Raw genomic sequence first — 22001 nt, 5'->3', positions numbered from 1 at the left:
TGTCTCCTTTCCTTGTTTTTCTGGACAGGTATTCTTTAAGCCTGTGATTGAAGACCTCAGCATGGAATTGGCCAAAAAATGCACCAAACTCATTAGTGACGTAAGTGGCTTAAGTAATTTTTGTCTTCCTTTGCACTGTGTGTATGGCACTATTATGTCACAGAATCATCGAGTTGGGGACAAAACATTGAAGTCCTCTGTTAAAACACAATTGTTTTTCAGATCACAGAAACTAAGTCCAGAAGTTTTCGCTGATTCCTTCAAGGTCACCTATTCAGAGAATTTCTGTAGGGAGCAGGTGTCCGTGTTCCTAATCCAGAATGCTGTCCCATATGAATTTCGTTGTCACTCTGGCATGAAATCATAAAGCATTGAATTTCAGAGCACTTTCCTTGTGCGAACCCCAAAGACTTCTTAGTTTGTACCGTGGTGTAATTTGTTTCGGGAGGATCTCTGTCTAAATGAATGGAGGTTTAGAAAACATTTTGGGGATTTTTTGAGGACTTTGATAAATGCAATAGTTTTCTAAACTATTTCCAAACCAGGAAAACAAACCATATATATACTTGTATATACATCGTGTGCATTTACAATTTTGGATTTATGGATTACCGAGCGGCATGTTAAGAACCGTGAACTAGATGACGATGGTATGAGTAAAAAGAAGCATTTTTCTTGTGACTCTTTTCATTAACTGAGATCAGCTTCTTTTATATCTCCAGGAAATCTTAGGATTGTAGAATTATTTAACACACACGTGATTATGTATTGGTAAACCAGTAAATATGGAAGCTAGAATTCTAGAAGCCCAAGGAAAAAGGTTGCTCACCAGGGAAGAGCATTTAGATCCTCATTAAAACGATTGTCAACTATTTGCTAGTACAGAGGTGAATAGGTGCCTGGGGCTGTTGGCCATTTCCGCGGTAGTGAATGAGCAAAGCGATCAGAATATTTGCAAATGTTTGTTTTCAAAGGTGGTCAATCCAGGGAAGTGGGGTAGTGTGCCGGCAGGGTCTGGGCTGACTGGGCTCAGTTCCTCAAGGACACCATCTATTACGGTACGATTAGGTCATGGTAACGCGTCTGAAATGTTTAGTGAACTGTCTGGAACATTGTATGCACTCAAGAGATGTTAGCTGTTTTTAACTCCTGAGTCTGTAAATTTATGTGTGTATCCATTCTGTCCCATTTTAGATATAACTCTGACTCCCTGTGGTTGGTCAGAAAGGGCCAGAGGATGGTGGGAATCATACGACTTCCACGTATTTGACGTGTAATGTAATTGGATTTTAAATGGAGTATTTCTTTGTGCTCTTACTTAATAGTCCTAAGCTACCGCGTGTGAAAGTTCCTCGTAAACCGTAAGCATGATAAAATGATGACAACAACGAATCCATCAGCCTAGTTAAGATTTACCGAGTGACAGGCACAGCGGCGTCTGGCGTAGATTCCATCGTTTTTCTCACTTTCGAGGCGAAGAGACGAAGGCTCAGGGAGGTTCTTGTCTTGCTGGGTCACACAGTTAAGCGGCGGGGACAAGGAGTAAACACAAAGCCCTTTGGGCCTTAGCTACTCTCCTGTGCTTCCTCTCACTGTGGATTTCCGTGCAAAGTTGATCTCAGTGTTACTCTTATTTACTACTCTAGTATTGCTGATAGTAATGCTACCATTGAAAACCCTAAGTTCCAGAACTCTGGAAACAGTACATCTTCCAGCATTGTTATGTTTTTTATTAAAACCGAACCGCGGACGAGCTAAATTATAGAAACCGTTGGCACGGAAGTGGCAACTTCAGTTAGCAGGTGCTTTTATTGGAGTTATTTTGGATGAGATAATTTCTCAGTGACTATTTATTTATTTATTTTTGTTTTTAAAAATTTGTTTAATGTTATTTATTTTTGAAGGAGCGAGAAGCAGAGCATGAGTGGGGCAGGAGCAGGGAGAGAGGGAGACACAGAATGCGAAGCGGGCTCCAGGCTCTGAGCTGTCAGCACAGGGCCCGACGTGGGGCTCGAACTCACAGACTGTGAGATCATGACCTGACTGAAGTTGGTCGCTTAACCAACTAAGCCACCCAGGCGCCCCGATTTATTTATTTATTTATTTTTTAATTTATAATTTAATTTAATTTTATTTTATTTATCCCTATTTATTTTTTTAAAGTTCATTTATTTGAGAAAGACAGAGACAGCGCGAGTGGGGGAGGGGCATCCCAAGCAGCCTCCTCACTGTCAGCACAGAGCCCCACACGGGGGCTCGAACTCACGAAGCCACAAGATCACGACCTGAGCCAAAACCAAGAGTCAGACGCCTCACTGACTGAGCCATCCAGGTGCCCCATTTTTCAGTGACTTTTAAACCAACCTGATGGTGAGGGGCATGGCTTTTATCATTTTGCAAAAGCCAAAGCCATGTTAGTTCACTTCCATGCAGGAGAAATCAAACACGTGGCCGTAATTTTTGTATATTATAGATCTGTGCGGCATAGCAGAATATCTTTATTACTTACATATTTAGATCATAGACTGTGGTCTAATTTATATCTGTGTACATGTTCACATTTTGTTTCAAAATAGAATTCTGTGTGTGTTAAGATACTGGCTTAATTTTTGGAATTTATATATTTACCAAGGAATCATCTGAACAGTTACTTCTATTTTTTTTTTTCTATTTATTTTTACTTTTGAGAGGTGGGGAGGGGCAGAGAGAGAGGGAGACGCAGAATCCAAAGCAGGCTCCAGGCTCCAAGCTGTCAGCATAGAGCCCATTGCGGGGCTCGAACTCACGAACTGCGAGATCACGACCTGAGCCGAAGTCTGACGCTTAACTGACTGAGCCACCCGGGTGCTCCTACCTCTTTTGCTTCTGAAACAAAAATGAAAAGAGGAGTTCGGACAATCATTTTTTAAAAACAAATTTTAATGTACACTTTCTGGACCAAGCAAAAGTTCTAGTTTTTAGAAGTTTGGTTAAAAAGTAAGGTATATTATGAAACAGCCGCTTCATTCACTGTGTGAATAAAGTGTGAGGCCGTTTTTCAGTTTGGTTTTTGGTTCCACCTAGTTTCTGCCTTTCACTTGCCCTGCTCATATTGTACAGTTTCCCTCTATGGAACTCACTTCCCAATCTTTTTTTTTTTTTTTTTTTCTCTCTTCCCAATCTTAAAGACACCTGGTCCTCTGAGGCTACCTCTTTTATTTTTCTGTTAACTATGTAATGCTTTTTATTTCTCCAGATATTCCCTCTCTCATTCTCTCTCTCTAGGCCTGTTAGTCAACTATCCAATGAATTCTTTGAATACGTCAAACCTGTCAAACCTGGCTATTGAGCCGTCAGAATCATTGATCTAGTGGCCTTTTGTGAGGTGGTCATAAAAAAATACTAGGTTAAAGGGGATGTTTTGGTACGTTTCTTGTAAATTAGGCAGCAAGAGTTTCTGCTGAGCGAGCGCAGCCACATCTGCACAAAGCCTGTGACTCAGTGTTTTGGTTCAAACCTTCCGAGGGTGTTCACTTGCATGGCAGCAGAAAGAACATTTTCCAGGCAACTGAGCATTGTTTGTTGTGGGTAAATCCTTCCAGCGCTGAAAACATTAGATTCCGTGGCTACCCCTCCAGAGAGAGCCCCGACTGTGTGAAGAGAGTCTGGGACGGCAGATTTGCTTATGAGTGCCCCCCCACCCCCCACCCCCCCACCCCCCACCTCACAGTGATGGGGCCACAGTTCTTTCTTCCAGGGTTTGCTGCATTTAGCCAATATGGTTCCATTTGAGAAAAGAGTTTGTCTGTACTTTTGGTTGAGCGCCTTAACAAGGAAATATCCTCGGACATTTCTACATTTGTCATCCACGTTCAGCCATTAGCTAACCTCATACCAAGAGACTGGGCTAAGTGAACAGATTTAACTCTAATTGTAGTTGAGACATGGCAGGATTCCTGGGCATGGTCAGAGCAGAAGCTAAATACTTGGGGTATCTTATTGATTATTAAGTCATCAACTTTTCCCACCTTTCCCCGCCTCAATTAGAAAGGAACTTGGGTGGGGGCGCCTGAGTGCTTCAGTCGGTTGAGCATCCGACTCTTGACTGTGGCTCAGGTCATGGTCCCAGGGCTGTGGGATTGAGCCCTGCATCAGGCTCATCACTGAACATGGAGTCTGCTTGGCATTCTCTCTCTCTCCCTCTGCTTTTGCCCCCTGCTCACTCTCTCTTCCTAAAATGAATTAAAAAAACCGGAAAGTAACTTGCACAGGATCTCGGTTATGAGTGCAAGATGGCCACGAGTAATAGGCAAACCCTAGCACAGAGGCTTAACAAATAGGTGCGGTTTTTTATTTTCACATAATGACACCTGGAGGTAAGGGTCCAGTCTTGGTACAGTGGATGTGGTCAGTCTCTCAGGTTCCTTTCCCTCTGCTTTGTCATCATTAGTTTGATGACCTTCTGATGACACCACTGCTGTTGCATCCCTGTGACGGGGGAAGGAAGAAGGTAGATGAGCAAAATGTCAAGGGATTGTGCCAGGTCTCTCCCCTTTATTCCAGAGCCACCAGGGACACTGCTGGGAAGACTTCTACAAACGTCCCCTGGCCAGAGCTGGGCACCGGGGGAGGCCGCTCACTTGCCAAGGGGAGGGAGCAAAACATGGCTGGTTTAGAGCAATTTGTCCTCTGACACTCAGACAGGGGCCTGGCTACTCTCATAAATACATTTGAGTTCTGTTATTGGGAAAGAAAGGGGTCGCATAGGCAATCTAGCCAATAAATGGGGCCATGGCCATATTAAGAAGTAGCTGTCGACTCAGTGATTTTATTTCCCCTAGGATTTTGTGTCCCTTATAGGTGTAGTTCCCTTTCATCTAGCTTTTTCTATGATCCTGGTATAGGAAGGCTAACAATATGGACATTCTTTAGATAAAACTTTAAGTCATTTGCTTCTTGTCACTCATGTTGTAAAATTCACTACAAGTACAATATGAGTGTCCATAAGCAAATCATACGTGTCCGTGTGTGTGTGTGTGTGTGTGTGTGTGTGTGTATCTTTTCAATAAAGACCAAAGAAAGGAACGAGGATCCCACTTAAGACTGAACCATTTGCCTGCACAGCGAAGGAAGGAAGCACTTCACCCTTATCCTGCGCGCTTGTCCTGAACATTCTGCTCAGGTCAGAGCTTATCGGGAGGCCCGTAGCCATAGTGCATACCACTGCAGTGAAGAATGTGGTGGCAAAAGATAAAAATAATGAGCCAAACTTAAGCCTAATGATAGGTTCTTTTCTCTCACACTTAATTATATAACGGGGCTACTTTTTTTTTTTTTCTCCTTATGATCAAAATAGCCTACTATTTATCATACTGCCATTAACGGTTTAATTACTGGTGGCTGAGGAGGGTGATTTGCAGAGACCTAAAATTATGGCTAATCTCTGAGAAGAAAAAAGGTAATTTAGTGCTCAGATAAGATAAATATGTTCCAATGTTGATTTCAGGAACAAAGCAAATGTTTAATGCGGTAGGCGTCTGATACCTGAGTCGCAGCTGTGAGACACGGTATTTTGAAATAACTTTACTTAGTATGTTCATATCTGGTTGTACCCCAGGTCAAATTACGTCCCTCACATCAGGTTGACACGTGGTAAAATCTCTAGGTAATGCTAATGTGCAAGCAGTGTTAGTCGTGTCCTTGAGGAACCAGGTAGGTATTCAACTGAACTTCACTTTTAGGTTCTAATTAGGGAGACCATGTAATGTATCATCCGACCTGGGACATGTTTTTCAGCCAAAGTGTTTACAGTGTTGGGTAGCCAAACGTGACTTTATTACAGGGTGATGCAACCTGTAGCAAATTACCTTCATCCTCTCAACTAGTCATAAATTTTGCCTCGCCAGTTTTCAGATCGGGTGGCAACTGGTGTGACAGGGCGGACAGGGCCTTGTCCACAGATCCTGACTTCTTTTCAGCTCACGTGTTCATGCAGGGTCTACCCGCAGAGTGACAATTCTGGCCCCTCCTTAAGGGGAAAGGACTGACTCATTTTACTGCGGGGGGGTGAGAGCACAGATGCGCGTGCTCAGCTCAGCCTCTCTGGCCTTTGTCTCGGGCACCTGCCTGCCCGTGGCATTCTGGAGTGGTCTCCTCCACCAGGTGGCAAGCTTTCAGGGCTCCATCTGCTCCTGTCGGGGGAGGGGAGGCAGCTGGGGAGGCCTGTGGGTGCTCATAAATTCGGTAAGTTTGATTTGAGCAGAATTAATCAGTAAAGGAAGCTCATTGTGGCCACAGTTTGAGCCCCTTGCACGGAATGATGCTAACGGGAACCTCCACTTCTTTGGCTTCTGCCGCTCCTTCTTAATTGGTTACATCCCTCCCGATGGCTACTTGTTTTAAGCCTCGAGGTAGGCAGCTAGGTTTCTGTTTGATTGTAGGCTTAACTGTGTCGTCAGGGGCTTGAAAGTAACGACAAACTAGGACACCTGTCGAATGAAAGAGGAGTGTGTGGTAATAGGCTGAGCAAGCTGGGCAGACAGGACCCACGGTCAACGGGAGTCCACCAACGTGACCCTTGATGATAACGGGATGCTTACTTACTTAAGCAACAGTCTTTCTGTCCTGTGTCTCATCACCCTTGCAGGTCTGTGTTAGATACCTGTGTATGTGATTTGGCTGGTGTCGAGCATTATTCCTCATTTGAGTATTTCCTTCAGAAAACGGGCTTTCTCAAGTAATTCTCATTCTCCTGTTCAAAAAAGGACCATTCAAATGGTTTTTCCTCTTTCTTGTCTTATGTCAGTTATTCTCTCTTTTAGATTCATTATAAAGAAGAATATAAAAAGTCTAAGGACAAGTGTACGTTTGTGCCTGACACGCCCATGCTAAACCATGTTAAAAACATTGGTGCTTTTATTTCTGAGGTAAGGCACCCAAACGTTCAGAATGGCTTGCATTTTCATTTTCTGTTTGTGTAGATAAGAGTCTATGCGTTAAAATTAGAGAATAATAGTTTTGAGAGCACCACTGAATGTTGGCAATATCTATATAATCATGTAATTCTACACACAATGTCAATTAACTCTAAGGTTGACATATTTTATTATATATGTCTCTATTTTGACTCCAGCTCTTTCATATGTATGTAGGATTACTCTTGAAAAGAAAGATTTTATTCAATAGGTAGAAAGTCCTGGAAAAATTGTTTTAGAAGTTCCATTATTTTATTTCCGGAGAGGTGTATTAGATATAAATTGTTGAATATCATTTTGAAAATCAGTAAAATTTACCAGCTGATTCTATACAATGTAGTATCTTTGGTAAGTAATTTTAAATCAATTTCAACCAGTTTTGAGTAGGATCAGTTCAGCAGAGGCACTTACGAAATCACAGAGTGAGAAATGCACTCCATTCATGTTCCAGCTGAAAAATCATATAGTCTCTTTCTGAGAACATTTCAAGCTACAGTTTATTCTGCATTATAAAGCACACTATTAACAATGATATCTGTGAGAAGGCATTTCTGTAGTCTGTGACTAGATCACTTAGAAAAGATAAATGTGAAACGAGGATGAGTGAAATCGTATTGTAATTGACTGACCTCTAGTGTTTCGTCAGCTGTGTTGGAAAAAGATCAACATGATGTTCTTGGGATTATTTTCCCTCACGTGAAAACATTTTGCGAACCGGCAAATTTTCTTTTATTAAACACCCAACTCCAAAGAGTCGTGAGAACACGAGGTTTACACCTTGTCTACGCTTGATAAACCCACGCTCAAATCTAGCCCTGAGTGGGAGCTATAGAGTGTGGAGAAACGTAGTTTTGTTTGTTTGCATTAGCTGTTATTTCTCCGGTGCAGAGACTCTCTTGATGTCTTTAATTCCTGATGGATTCTTTTTCCTGAAGGAGTTAACTGCAGAGCAAGGAAAAAAGGAAAAAAAAAAAAAAAAAAGGAAGTGGACAATCTGTTGTGTTACTTTGAACCTAATCTTCCTGAGGGAGACGGTGAATGAAATGAGTCTTTCTTTTTATGAGTAATGAATGTTTGGGATCACTTAGAGACGGTGCAGATTGGAGGTGGGAAGGCACAGAAACAGCACCCTCACCGCCCCCCCCCCCCATCCCTGCTGCAGTCGTGGTAGAAGGAGGTTAAAAACATTTGAATAAAGGAACACTGTGCATTCGGGTTCTAGACAGTACACTCTAACAACTTGTGTTTTCTGGAATAGCTCACTTGTCTCATTTTTCTCATGTTTTTCTTTGCTGATCAAACATTTGAAACTCTCAATATATACAAACAGATTTACTTTTAGAAATGTGCACGGGTTTAAATAGAAAAATAGTCATTATTTCCTTGAGCGTCTCATTTAAAGCTTTTTCCGCGATACATTGGATTTATCTCTCTTCGGAATATGTTCTTCAGCCTAGTATCTAAGGTTCAAATGGTCTTCGGGTTTTTAAATTAATTCTGTTTCTGAAGAAAGTGGCCTTTTATTCTCTTTCAATATTCACAGTGGAAAAAAAAAGTAATGCTTATTTTTTTTCCCTTTTTCCCCCTCTGTAGGCAAAATACAAAGGCGCCATTAAGAAGAATCTTTCCAATTCTCTGTATAGGCAGATGCCAGCCACAATTGATAGTGTCTTTGCAAGAGAAGTTACCCAGCTTCAGAGTGAGGTGTGGTTTTCCTAAATTGTTATAATTATATATATACAAAATTGTATATATTTATTATATATATTTATTATGTTTATAATTATATATTATGTATTATATATATAATTATATATATTAATCATAGACATATATGAATTTAACTTAATATAATTAGTATCTTAAAATATATTAATATTTAAAATATTTAAAATGTATATTTAAATATATTTAGCAAAAAGGTTATTTATCTTGGGTCTCACATACTGAATGAAAATTAGAAGCTGCTAATTGATGTGCTGTCAGTAGTCACTGGTGGAGTCACAGAACATGAAAAGGACAGGCAAATTTGTGATCACCCGATGCTGTTTTTCCGAATCCCAGTCACAACTCTTAATAGAGCAAAGTTTGATCTAATTAGGACAGCTTACTTAGGTTGAAATCTTACAGCAAACGTTAAAGGGTTAATGGTTAAATTCAGAATCCACAGGCCTGTGCTTCCTCAGTTAGGCAAGTGGTTCCTAAATTTCCTTTTCCGTGGATTATGGTTTCCATGGAGAGTACCTCCGCTGGAAGTGGCCATTTCAGTGGTTGCACGTTGCAGGGCAAATTAAGGACTGTCATCCTATAAACCCATTTTGAATCCAGAAGAGTAATTTCCCCCTTTTGTACATCAAGACATAAGGAATATGTAATGCATTTCATTTGTTGTATTTCTTAAAATAGAACTTCAAAATAGAGTATTTCACCTCTCTCTCACCCACTTACTGTTTCGTTTTCTTCATAGCACAGTTTGTTTGTTTGTTTGTTTTTAATGTTTTAACTTCATTAATCTGTTACTGGTTCCCTAAGTGACATGAGAGCAGGGACCTCACATGTCTTGCTCTCTGTTCTACCCCCGAGCTTAGAATATTCCTTGGCAGACAGGGGGATATTCAGTAAATACTTGTAAAATGGATTTTGTTGAACTTGTTGACTCCTTTGGTGAGGAAATGTTTCCTTTTACATAGTTCATACGTAAACTTTATGCTACATTTTAGGTTAAAAATAATAGTGAACACATAGAGGTGCTTACTGTGTGTCCGGGGCCGTTCTCTGCATTTTACATATATTTGCATCACGTGATCCCCATAACTATACTCTGTGAGATAGTCTCACTTGGGGGATGTGGAACCTGAAACAGAGGAGCTAAGGAACTTACCTGAGATCACACAGCCAATAAATGGCAAAGCCAGCACATGAATGTGGACCCAGGGTCTGGGTTGTTAACCACACACTGTTATCACCTCTTTTTACCACTGTTTTTCGTATTCAAAAAGTTTACTTCTTCCTTCGGAATCTTTTTTTTTTTTTTTTTTTTTTTTAATTTTTTTTTTCAACGTTTATTTATTTTTGGGACAGAGAGAGACAGAGCATGAATGGGGGAGGTGCAGAGAGAGAGGGAGACACAGAATCGGAAACAGGCTCCAGGCTCCGAGCCATCAGCCCAGAGCCCGACGCGGGGCTCGAACTCACGGACCGCGAGATCATGACCTGGCTGAAGTCGGACGCTTAACCGACTGCGCCACCCAGGCGCCCCCTTCGGAATCTTTTTAAAGTAGATGATAATTTAAAAATAGTCTGAAAATAAAGTGCTCTTGAAAACGACTGAACATCGTTATCTTTTGCAGAACATTTCTAAGTACCTGATTATTACAAATTTAAATGTCTGCTGTGTACGCAGCTTAGCAGTAAGCGAACTTCAGCTGCACAACACAAGGCTAAAAATATATGATATCAGGGTTTGGCATGGCTGACCATGACTAATGTGCCCCCTTTTTTTCCTTGCCAACATGTGATCACCTACCCACTTACTGATGATACAGACTACTCTGTAAAGCAAATCAGTACAACACTTGATATATGACAAACAACAGTTATACAAGAGAGGAAGAATATTCTTTTTCTAAAAAAATCATGTTTATTTTTGAGAGAGAAAGGCAGGGTGCAAGTGGGGAGGGGCAGAGACAGGAAGACACAGAATCTGAAGCAGGCTCCAGGCTCTGAGCTGTCAGCACAGAGCCCGACGCGGGGCTCGGGCACACGAACCACGAGATCATGACCTGAGCCGAAGTCCGACGCTTAACCGACTGAGCGCCCCAGGAATATTCTATTCTTAGTTTTATACTTGGGAAGGTAACATTGTCAGATATTTACATCCTCACTGCTATGAAAATGTACAACTTTTCTCACCTTGTTGTGGCAGAAACAGAGCTATAGTACATAAACACATGCAACATAGAGCTTAACGTGAAAGATAATCCATAGTGTAGAGTGTAGAATCTTTTTTTTCCCTCCAGAATGAGTTGTCACTTACATTGTTAACATGTGTTATATGCATAGCACATGTTAAGGAGAGTGTGCACCCTGGGAAAGACATGTATGTGCCCCCAGCACTGCCCACTATTGTAATTAATCACTGAACTTGTGAGGAAGAAATACCCTGGATTCTGGATAAAGCATCTATTTCAATGGAATAATGTAATGTAATAACCCGTCAGTGGGATGTAATCACATTTCTTGAGATTCGTGTAAATCAGCTTTATTGTTGTTAAAATTAAAGTTCTCCGAGCTTACCGGGTAATAAGACTGGCAAGAGAGTAAAACTGTTTGACAGTGTCTGAAAAAATTAAACAACTAACCTTTTACTGTGTCCAGATAGTATCGGATTTGTGGTAGGCTAAGTTAGAGTACTAGACAGATTCTGGAAGTTCATGGTGTTCTGGGTTCTAATGAAAAGTCTCCTTAAACTTAGGACACTGGATCAAAATATTATGTTAAAATCAATTGGCAGACATTGTCAGATGCTTTCATTCAAACTAGAATAAGGTGAGATTAGCTAGATTAATGCTCCTTATAGAAAACGACTAAGAGGAAGAAATATCTTTTTAAAATTTTTTTTTTCAACGTTTATTTTATTTTTGGGACAGAGAGAGACAGAGCATGAACGGGGGAGGGGCAGAGAGAGGGAGACACAGAATCGGAAACAGGCTCCAGGCTCTGAGCCATCAGCCCAGAGCCTGACGCGGGGCTCGAACTCACGGACCGCGAGATCGTGACCTGGCTGAAGTCGGACGCTTAACCGACTGCGCCACCCAGGCGCCCCAAGAAATATCTTTTAAAAAAAGAGAGAAAGATGTCGAGGGTTTTGGATGCCATTTTATTAGCTATCCTCCCCACCCACCCCTTACAAATTTTATGAATGAAGACCACAAAGAAAGTTTCTGGAAATGCATGGACCATGCCATGGAATGGTGAGATCCTTCTCACCAGGGCTTTTTCACGCAGAGGCTCAATAATCTCTTATCACAGAAGTAATACAGGCTACTCAGGTGTCTGAACTCAGGAGATGTTTGACCGCCTACATTTTATCTGTAGTGGCTACAGGGTCCTGCCTCAGGAGCCTCCGAGGTGTCTATGCTATGGGGTTAGAAGTGCCATTTACCCAGACAGTAGTTCTAAAATCTACTGGAAGTTAGAAATGTATACAGATCTCGTGTATATATGTGACATAAATATATACTATCTCATCAAATGTATAGGATAAACGTATACACTACTTTTATAAACATATTTATATATATGTGTACAAGACTATTGCACGGTGGGGCACCTGGGTGGCTCAGTCAGCTAAGCACCCAACTCTTGGTTTTGGCTCAGGTCACGATCTCACGGTTTGTGGGATCAAGCCCTGCATCGGGCTCTTGGCTAACAGTGCAGAGCCTGCTTGGAAATCTCTCTCTCTCCCCCTGTCTCTCTGCCCCTCCCTGGCTCTCTCTCTCTCTCTCTCTCTCTCTCTTGAAATAAATAAACATTAAAAAAAAAAAAAGACTATTGTAAATTGTCCTCCATTAGTTAGGTATCCAGTACCCAAGTGGCTTTAATTGTTAAGGTATGAAGAAAACAGTGTTAATTTAGGGAGATGCCACACCATAATGACAAATCCTACGAAATCAAATTTATCGGAAAATTGATTGGCTTGACATAATTTTCCATTAGCTACTCTAAGTATGAAAATTAATATGATAAATTAAAGTTCGGCTGCCTCCAATTTGATGTAATCTTAATTCTAAACTGGTGCTTAGTGGCAGCTATAAATGAAATGACTTTTAATGCTGCAGGGAGAAAATTACACAGCCTTTTAAAGAAAGGGTTCTTTTTAAAATTGTGCTTGATGACTCGCCATTTCTATGATAACCCACTAAGTGATCAGCTGCATTGGTTATGTTTATAAAGTCACAAGTAATACAAATTAAACCAGGCACCCAGAAAAAAGGAAATAGTACGTGCTATCTCCTTTTATTTAAGAAGAAGAAACACATCTGATAAAAGTTTCTTCTTAGCTTAATAGACCTGGCCACCCATTAAACTCTTCCTCCTTTCCCCCAAAGTTATAATATAGAATGTAATGAAACTGACATAATGGTCTTTGTCGACTTAAATGGTGGTTCTTAATGGGTTTCCTGTTTAACATAACTAATTGGTGAAAATTTAAGATATGTTCATGAGAATTAGATATCCTGATGGGTTAAGTCAATGGACAGATACTAACAAGATGAATCGTCCCTGGAATAACATGGGGTGCTGTGTGTAAGTCCTGATGATCAACTAGACATGCAAGATTGGATGTGAGAACAGAGCGGGGCAGAACCGAACAAGACTTAAGGGCATTAGTTGACAGAAATCTCAACATCGCTGTCGAAAGGAAAACATTGTCATCTATGGGTACATGAGTAATAGCGTATAACACGGAAGAGGTCATAACCTGGCTTGGACAGTTCTAATTAGGAGAGGTCAGACCGTATCTGGAACATTCTGGGCATGTTAAGAAAGAGATGGCCTAATTGTAAATTGTGCAGAGGAGGGCGTTTAGGGGTATAGGGCCTCAGGGCCTTACTCTGTGCAGAGGGTCTGGAGGAATGGAAGTCATTGATAGCTCTGCACCTACATTTGAAGTTCTGTCCTGAGCTAGACTCCTGCATGGCTTCCAGGGGAAGACAGATGGGGGTTTCATTAGAGGAGGAACCTGGTATCCCAGCTTTCACAATTTAGAGACTGTGATGCCCCAGGGTGAGTTCTCTTTCATGGAGAAGTTTTCAAGAAGAACTTGGTAGGGGAGCCAGAGAGGGGATTTAAATATTAATAGTTGCAACAGGTGACTTTCTTTTTTTATGGTAAATTTCAATGATTTTATTTGTAAAAATTAGTTTTACAATGATCACTTTAATTCTCCAGACAAGTATATTATATCTAAGATAAACAAGTGGTTAATAGTGTTTATTAAGACCCATGAGGAGTTTGAGTTCATGAGAATATTTTTATTAAATTTTTTTAATGTTTATTAATTTTTGAGAGAGAGAGAGAGAGAGAGAGCACACGCGCACGTGAGTAGGGAAGGGGCAGAGAGAGGGAGACACAGAATCCCAAGCAGGCTCCAGGCTCTGAGCTGTCAATACAGAGCCCGATGCAGGGCTCAAACCCACGAGATGTGAGATCATGACCTGAGTGGAAGTCGGATACTCAATCGACTGAACCACCCAGGTGCCTCAATTTTTATTTATTTATTTTGTATTTAAAGTTTATTTACTTTGAGAGAGAGAGAGAGAGAGAGAGAGAGAGAGAGAGAGAGAGAATCCCAGGAAGGCTGCATACTGTCAGCACAGAGCCCAACGCCGGGCTTGATCCCACGAACTGTGAGATCGTGACCTGAGCCAAAATCAAGATTTGGACACATAACTGACTGAGTCAACCAAGCACCCCATTTTTTTTAAAGTTGAGAATATTTAATAAACTCATTTATTCATGCATTCGCCAAGCATTTATTGACTTCTATACTCCATCATTCACTATGATAGACACAGGATATTAAAAGATATCTAAGAAGATATAGACATCGCTGTCAAGGAGCTTGTATTAGTAAAAAGTTTTCCTCAAGTTTAGCTGTATTCCTTTTCATTAAAAATTAGATCTTGTTTTGTTCTTGGTGAATACTCTTCTAGTTTTTCTCTTCAAATTGTCTTTATTCTCTTGTTTCAAGTTATTCTAACTCTATAAATATTTTCGTATTATAGAACTTTTAATATATATTTAAAACTAATTTTAAAATCATTCATTCATTCCTGTTTTATTTTCATTCGTTCATTCATTGAGCAAATAGTCATTCTTCCTTACTTTATGCCAGCACTATTTTGGGTTCTGAGCATTCAGTGAGCTAAGCAGTTATGTTCTAGTGAGGGAAGACCGAAAATCAGTAATTCTACAAAAAATGAGAGTAATTGAAAATTGCTAGGGAGAGACATAGGATTATAGAATAGACTAGGGGGAAGGGGTTTGTTTGTTGCCTTCTGGATCTTCTTTTTTCTAACTCTGTTGTTGAGTTTGGTTACTTCCATTTTTGAAGCAATCTTTCTCACGCCTTCTCTCCATCCCAGGAGGAAACAGATTGGAGTGATAGCAATGGATAGTGTTGGCATGATGCTCGTTTCTCTCCCAGAGGACATTATCTCAGAAATCTGCCCGCACGTTATATTTTCTCCCAAAGGTTAGGGCGTTTCATGAGGTTTATGTTATAATATAACTGTGCCTACGGAAAGTCATAACAACTAATTAAAAGATGAAAAAATTCACCTATAAATGTCTGATCATTTCCCCCCACCATGTCAGTTGCTTTCCCAAGATTTAAACCTTGGACATTTATGACCCCCAAAGGCTCATAGATTTGGAAGGTTTCCCAAAACTGTAGCTGAGATTCAAGCGAGCTGCATATGGGTGGGAGTTTCAGCGTACGGAATTTTGAAATCAACAGTGAAGAGTTAGAATTACAAGTCTAACCTGAAGCACTAACATTAAAGCACTGTGTATACTCTCTCATTATAGAAGCTTAGGTGACTATGTCCATCATGATGGTATTCAAAAACACAAACTTCAAGCGAAAACACTGAACTTTAACAGGTAAGAATTTAACATACCCCTGAATGAAACTAACTGATGTGTGTTTTTTAAGGTTGCCTATAAGCAGAAACATGATGCTGCCAGAGGATTCTCAGATTATGCTCATATGAAGGAGCCACCCGAGATCAAACATGCCATGGAGGTCAATAAACACCAGAGTAATGTAAGGAAGCCATCCCTCGTGATTTTCTGGGGAATTGTAGTTCACCACATGAGGGCTAAAGGATATGCTGTCAAAATTTAATTATTACAGCTCTCCTATTCAAAAAGGACTATAAAATTTCTTTCTTTCTTTCTTTCTTTCTTTCTTTCTTTCTTTCTTTCTTTCTTTCTTTCTTTCTTTTTCTCTTTCTTTCTTCTTTCCTTCTTTCTTTCTTTTTCTTTTTCCTTCCTTCCTTCCTTCCTTCCTTCCTTCCTTCCTCCTCTCTTTCTTTCTTTCTTTCTTTCTTTCTTTCTTTCTTTCTCTCTTTCTTTCTTCTTTCCTTCTTTCTTTCTTTTTCTCTTTCTTCTTTCCTTCTTTCTTTCTTTTTCTTTTTCCTTCCTTCCTTCCTTCCTTCCTTCCTTCCTTCCTTCCTTCCTTCCTCCTCTCTTTCTTTCTTTCTTTCTTTCTTTCTCTCTTTCTTTCTTCTTTCCTTCTTTCTTTCTTTTTCTCTTTCTTCTTTCCTTCTTTCTTTCTTTTTCTTTTTCCTTCCTTCCTTCCTTCCTTCCTTCCTTCCTTCCTTCCTCCTCTCTTTCTTTCTTTCTTTCTTTCTTTCTCTCTTTCTTTCTTCTTTCCTTCTTTCTTTCTTTTTCTCTTTCTTCTTTCCTTCTTTCTTTCTTTTTCTTTTTCCTTCCTTCCTTCCTTCCTTCCTTCCTCCTCTCCTTCTTTCTTTCTTTCTCTCTTTCTCTCTTTCTTTCTTCTTTCCTTCTTTCTTTCTTTTTCTCTTTCTTCTTTCCTTCTTTCTTTCTTTTTCTTTTCCCTTCCTTCCTTCCTTCCTTCCTTCCTTCCTCCTCTCCTTCTTTCTTTCTTTCTTTCTTTCTTTCTTTCTTTCTCTCTTTCTTTCTCTCTTTCTTTCTTCTTTCCTTCTTTCTTTCTTTTTCTCTTTCTTCTTTCCTTCTTTCTTTCTTTTTCTTTTCCCTTCCTTCCTTCCTTCCTTCCTCCTCTCTTTCTTTCTTTCTTTCTTTCTCTCTTTCTTTCTTCTTTCCTTCTTTCTTTCTTTTTCTCTTTCTTCTTTCCTTCTTTCTTTCTTTTTCTTTTCCCTTCCTTCCTTCCTTCCTCCTCTCCTTCTTTCTTTCTTTCTTTCTTTCTTTCTCTCTTTCTTTCTTCTTTCCTTCTTTCTTTCTTTTTCTCTTTCTTCTTTCCTTCTTTCTTTCTTTTTCTTTTCCCTTCCTTCCTTCCTTCCTTCCTCCTCTCCTTCTTTCTTTCTTTCTTTCTTTCTTTCTTTCTCTCTTTCTTTCTTCTTTCCTTCTTTCTTTCTTTTTCTCTTTCTTCTTTCCTTCTTTCTTTCTTTTTCTTTTCCCTTCCTTCCTTCCTTCCTCCTCTCCTTCTTTCTTTCTTTCTTTCTTCCTTCCTTTCTTTCTTTCTTTCTTATCTCTCAGCGTTCAGTCAGAAGTCCATCTGAATTATTCTGTCAAAAGCATAAAAACCTTGTGGAATGCCTTTAAAATGTCAGGCACTTACAGATATTAGAAACTGTGCTTTGGACCTGTTGGGTTATTAGCATTTCCTGGAGTGCCCTTGGCTTGATGCTGAAGCTCCCATAGTGTCCAGTCGAGAATTCCAGAAGAACTTGGAGAAAGGGCCCCATAAATCACTGATCCAGGGAAGAGTCACAAATGCTAGTGAGATTGTACCCTGTTTCTTTTGGAATGTATATGAAGAGCAAATTGTCAAACTCAATACCCATTGAGAACATGAAAGCAGTTAAACAAGCCCATAGAAAATGAAAATGAATTGTTTTTTAAAATGTTTATTTATTTTTGAGAGAGAGAGAGACAGAGAGAGAGAGAGCGAGCGAGCGTGAGTGGGGGAGGGGCAGAGAGAGAAGGGGACAGAAGATCCAAAGCGGGCTCTGTGCTAACAGCAGTGACCCCATGCGGGGCTCCAACTCGTGAACCTTGAGACGAAGCTGGACGCTCAACTGACTGAGCCACCCAGGCACCCTGAGAATGAATTCTTTTATAAGTTAGCAGATTCTACGGTTGTAAGTTAGCAGGCACATGAAAACTTTCATGTGTTTGTTCAATGACCACCACTCTCCTGGTGGCCCAGAAGAATAGTTTGTTCCTGAAATTTCAGTGGAAGCCTATTTCTCTCCCCGTTATCAGTTCTTTGCTCTCTAGAAAGAATGCAGGAACTGTGTGTTTGGGTCTTTATGAGTTAGAATCAGTTATGATAAAGGTGTCTCCCTTAGCTGGGTCAAGAAACTCCCTTTCTTTGGAAAGTACCTGATACATCTTGGTCATCTCACGTGGGCTCTGTCCCACCACTGCGTTCCTTTATTGAATGGTGCTTTGCTGACTCTGTCCCCAGAGCCCCGGCTGTTCAGTGTCTCTTTGCAGGTTGGCAACAATTATCTGATATTAAATTGTAATAGGTCAGTGCTTAAGTAAAAACTGAGTGAGGTCTTACATTTTAATTCAAATGTGTAAACATATGCCAATAACAAGACAATTTTCTAAGATGGTTTAACCTTGATAAGAGATGAGGAAGCTACGTGTCTGTAATTACCAGCAAGGCCATTTTAAGGGGATGCTTTGTAAGAACGGTTTGCTTACAGAATGAGGATCATAATCATAATAACTACCACTTAGCGAGCCCTGCTGCACGGCGGGAACTGTGCCAAGACCCTGATCATTTCCAGTTCTCGCAAAGTCCCTGCACTGCATCCCAGTTTGTAGATGAAGAAAACGAGACCAAAGAGTCAAACTCCCAAGTCCACGCTCTCCATTACGCCCTGCTACCTCCCTCTTAAAAGTCACTGGTTACTGGTCAAGATTTTACGTGAAATTTTTTTAAATGTGGGACCAAATAGGTTATCATCAGAATTTAGATGAACAGATTCAAGGCGCTGCAGGAAAGAAGGTGGCGACGGTGGTCCGGGAGGGGCCGGACCACATTACATGGACCCTCGGGAAGCCTTTTCCAACTCTATAATTCAATGAAATTCAAATACGGAAGTTCCTTATCATAGAACCGGGGTTATTATTTTGACTGTGCCTTTTCTTTTAAAAGGTCTTTGATTGAGGGATTGAGGGAATAGAGTATAAAGGCCTTTTCTCTTCCATTCAATACTGTGTACTTATGGGAGAAGGGTGTATTTACTTACACTCCTCTGCCTTCTCGGCTCAACCTTTACATGCAAAGTTTGTACATATAATAGGATTTAGAAAGTGTTTAAGACTATTTGCTCAGATTTAAAGTGAGAATGATATTTGTATTCTACCTGTGAAGTAGTTGATATTCCCCTAGAGTCAAGGCACTCGGAATAATACATTTGTGGTCCCTACAATATGAGATTTAAACCTAGGTCTGGAACGCCCCAAGAAAGCAGGAACTTCTCTTGGCTCGTAGGTGAGGCGACCGCATCTCCACGGTAGACGACACCTTGTCTCCCATAAAGCTTCAGTCCGGTCAACCTCATCTGCCCAGAACTAACTAACAGAATTACCCTTTCGTAAGGTGGAGTGCCGCTTTACGTTGTGCCCCGAAGTGACGCGATTTAATGTAAACTAAAATGTGTGGCACATGTACATCTGATTTACCTAGAAATAATGTAGAGAGGCATCCTGGCTTGCCTTTTTATGTTTCTCCCCAAAGCAAGTGAGTTTCCACTCTCTGTTAAGAGAACCAGGACACCAGGACAGCTGTGCTTTAAGCCTTGTAATTTCTGCCTTCTTTTGGCTCAAACTTTTATTAGAACATCCACCAATGGGCTTAAGGGTGTGATCTTTCTTTTAGAACCTCTCTCTCCCTCAGGCCTTGAGAGGAGAGGGCTCCGGTGAGGGCCGTCTGAATCCTCACCTCTGCGTAACTGAGAGTTTCAAGAGGAAGGCTATTCTAGGGGTGCTAGTCTCTTCTGTCACCCCCAAATTCAGTGAACACGGAACAGGGGGGAAATCATTTGTCTGAATACCCCCCCCATGGTAGCACATAACAGAAAAGGAATTCAGAGTCAGACCACATGTTGCCTGGATGACCTTGGACAGGTTACTTAATATCTCCAAATCTCGGCATTCCCATCTGTAAAATGGGGCAGTGATAATCTACCTCACTGGGCTCTCACGAGTATTAAATGAGATGGTACATGTAAAGGGCTTTGCAGAAGAGCTGTTCCATAAAATATGAGTCCTCTTTGGTCCTCCTCCAATTTTAAAGGGTGATTTGAGAGGTTAGGATGATTTCATAGTCAATTTGAAGTAATTAAAAGAGCTTAGATTTAGAAAAGAGCCAACTCAATATGCAATTTATTTTAAGAAGCGTTTAGTTCAGAAGGGCACGTTCAAAATCTTTCTGAACCCATATAACTACCTATCTTGTTGATACTAAAACCAGGAAATTATTAAAAACAGCCAATCTAAATCCTTTCGTATCTTAAGGGATGTACCCCTGCCAAATTCTTCTAATGTAATTTAGAGGAACTGGAGGTAATCTATCCTGTTACTTTCCCCTAAAGATGGGCTCGAAATGAAAACCCCAGTAACATGATTAGTTCTCATCAATCTTATCAGAGACGTGAAACCCAATAGGTCTGAAGGAAGTCAAACAAAGTTTGAATTGCCATCTTCAGTTTTGCAAGTAATGTGGTCTGTATAGACTTGGGGTGAAATTGGAGTGATAAACTTTTCCAAAACACCATATTGGTAACCAATTCAATGTGTATTAGAAGGAAGTATTCAGCAGGGAAACAAGAGACTTAATGTCTTTTTTGAGCATGATGTATATACTTCCTTGATGGCAATAAAAACTTATCAGGAGATACAATTTCTTTTCTTTTCCACCAGAAAGTGAAAAAGCTTAGAGATAAATCAGTAAAATGATACTGGAAAAACATTCGTGGTTCCCTGTGATTTCCTGGTGTGACTTACAATAACAGCACTTCAGGACTTAGTATTAAAATAGACACATTAGTATTTTGTTCATCTCCAAGAGTAGTTAGTAATACCCATTCTGCCTTCTTTACAAGATTACGGTGGTGGTGAAATGAAGTCACGAGTAAGAAAATGTCTGTCAACTCTAAAATGATTTTTGTAAACAAGACAGGGATAAAAACGACAAAGATAAAGCTCCATATTCTACTCCATCTTTTAGGAAACGGAAAACTTTTCTGCCTTCTGATGAGTATCAGATCCTGCATTTACTTGTAAATAAAAGGTTTACATTCTCTCAAAAAACCGTATGTGCAATGTAATATTTTACTAGTTTTTTCCGTACAGCACGCCCAGACGGAAAAAAGCGTACGATGGGATTTCCAGTCCATGTGCCTATCTGATGATACCTGGGAGCTTGTTCTCATGTGAGAGTTTCCGATGACAATAAAAGTATTTCTTGAGAATGACTTCCCCCGCGCTTTAAGATTATCACTAAGTACAGGCCACACGGCTCACTTCCGTTCTGCAGACTTAAAAGATGTCCATCCCATCTAGTCTCTTCTCACCAAGAATCACGTTACCCTTCAGCAGAGTAGCAAAGGGAATGAATGGTTCTGGGCCAGTTGGATTTGATTTATTTAAGTCTACCCAAGTGAACGTGGTGAGATAAGAAGTTCAAAAAGAAATTTTGGTGGAATTAATATCTCTATCGGAGGCAACGAAGAACACATTGGCCACTGCGGAAAAACTTGAAGAGATGGCATTCGTCGGGAGTTTCTAGAGTTAGCACCAGAACTCCGCCTCAAGTTAGCTAAGTAAAACATGAGAATTTATGGGTTTACGTGATTAGACATTCAAGCTGCCTTCAAGTGTAACTGGATCCAGAGATCACAGTGTCACCCGGGACTCTTCCTCTCGACCCGTCTCGTGGCTTTGCTTTCAGACGGACTCTGGCTAGGTGGTCTCGAGATGACAGCTGGTGTTTCCAAAACCAAATCGGCCCCTCAGCAGCTGATCCCAGAGAGAAAGACAGTAGGTCTTTCTCCCTCAGCCTCGGATCCATCGGTGCCTCTGGCCCTCCCTGGGTTGTGTGTCTGCCCTCTTACCGATCATGGTTTCCAAGGGGATGGGGTATCTGATTGGACAGACGGTCATGTGGCTGTTTCTGTCATCAAGAAGGTAGGCTGCATTGGACCGCCCCACCAATTCACGTGGAGTGACAGAGAGGCGGTTTCCAAAGGAAAAATCCCAGGCGGATTAAAAGAAAAGGATAAATGTCCATTACAACGGAAAATGACCCAGAGACGT

General features: G+C 40.6%; 1 protein-coding gene across 1 annotated transcript in view; it reads left to right on the top strand.

Annotated features, from left to right (window-relative positions):
- The window catches only part of NEBL (nebulette), a 111024-nt gene that overhangs the window by 279 nt on the left and 88744 nt on the right, over positions 1 to 22001 (top strand). The window contains 4 exon segments of the mRNA XM_045464332.1: positions 29 to 100; positions 6801 to 6905; positions 8547 to 8657; positions 15676 to 15786. Of these exon segments, the coding sequence (XP_045320288.1) occupies positions 29 to 100; positions 6801 to 6905; positions 8547 to 8657; positions 15676 to 15786 (399 nt within the window).

The sequence above is a fragment of the Leopardus geoffroyi genome, chromosome B4 (genome assembly GCF_018350155.1).
Source record: "Leopardus geoffroyi isolate Oge1 chromosome B4, O.geoffroyi_Oge1_pat1.0, whole genome shotgun sequence".
Classification (NCBI taxonomy): domain Eukaryota; kingdom Metazoa; phylum Chordata; class Mammalia; order Carnivora; family Felidae; genus Leopardus; species Leopardus geoffroyi.
Note: the sequence above shows the minus strand (reverse complement) of the source record. Positions and strands in the feature narration are given on the sequence as shown.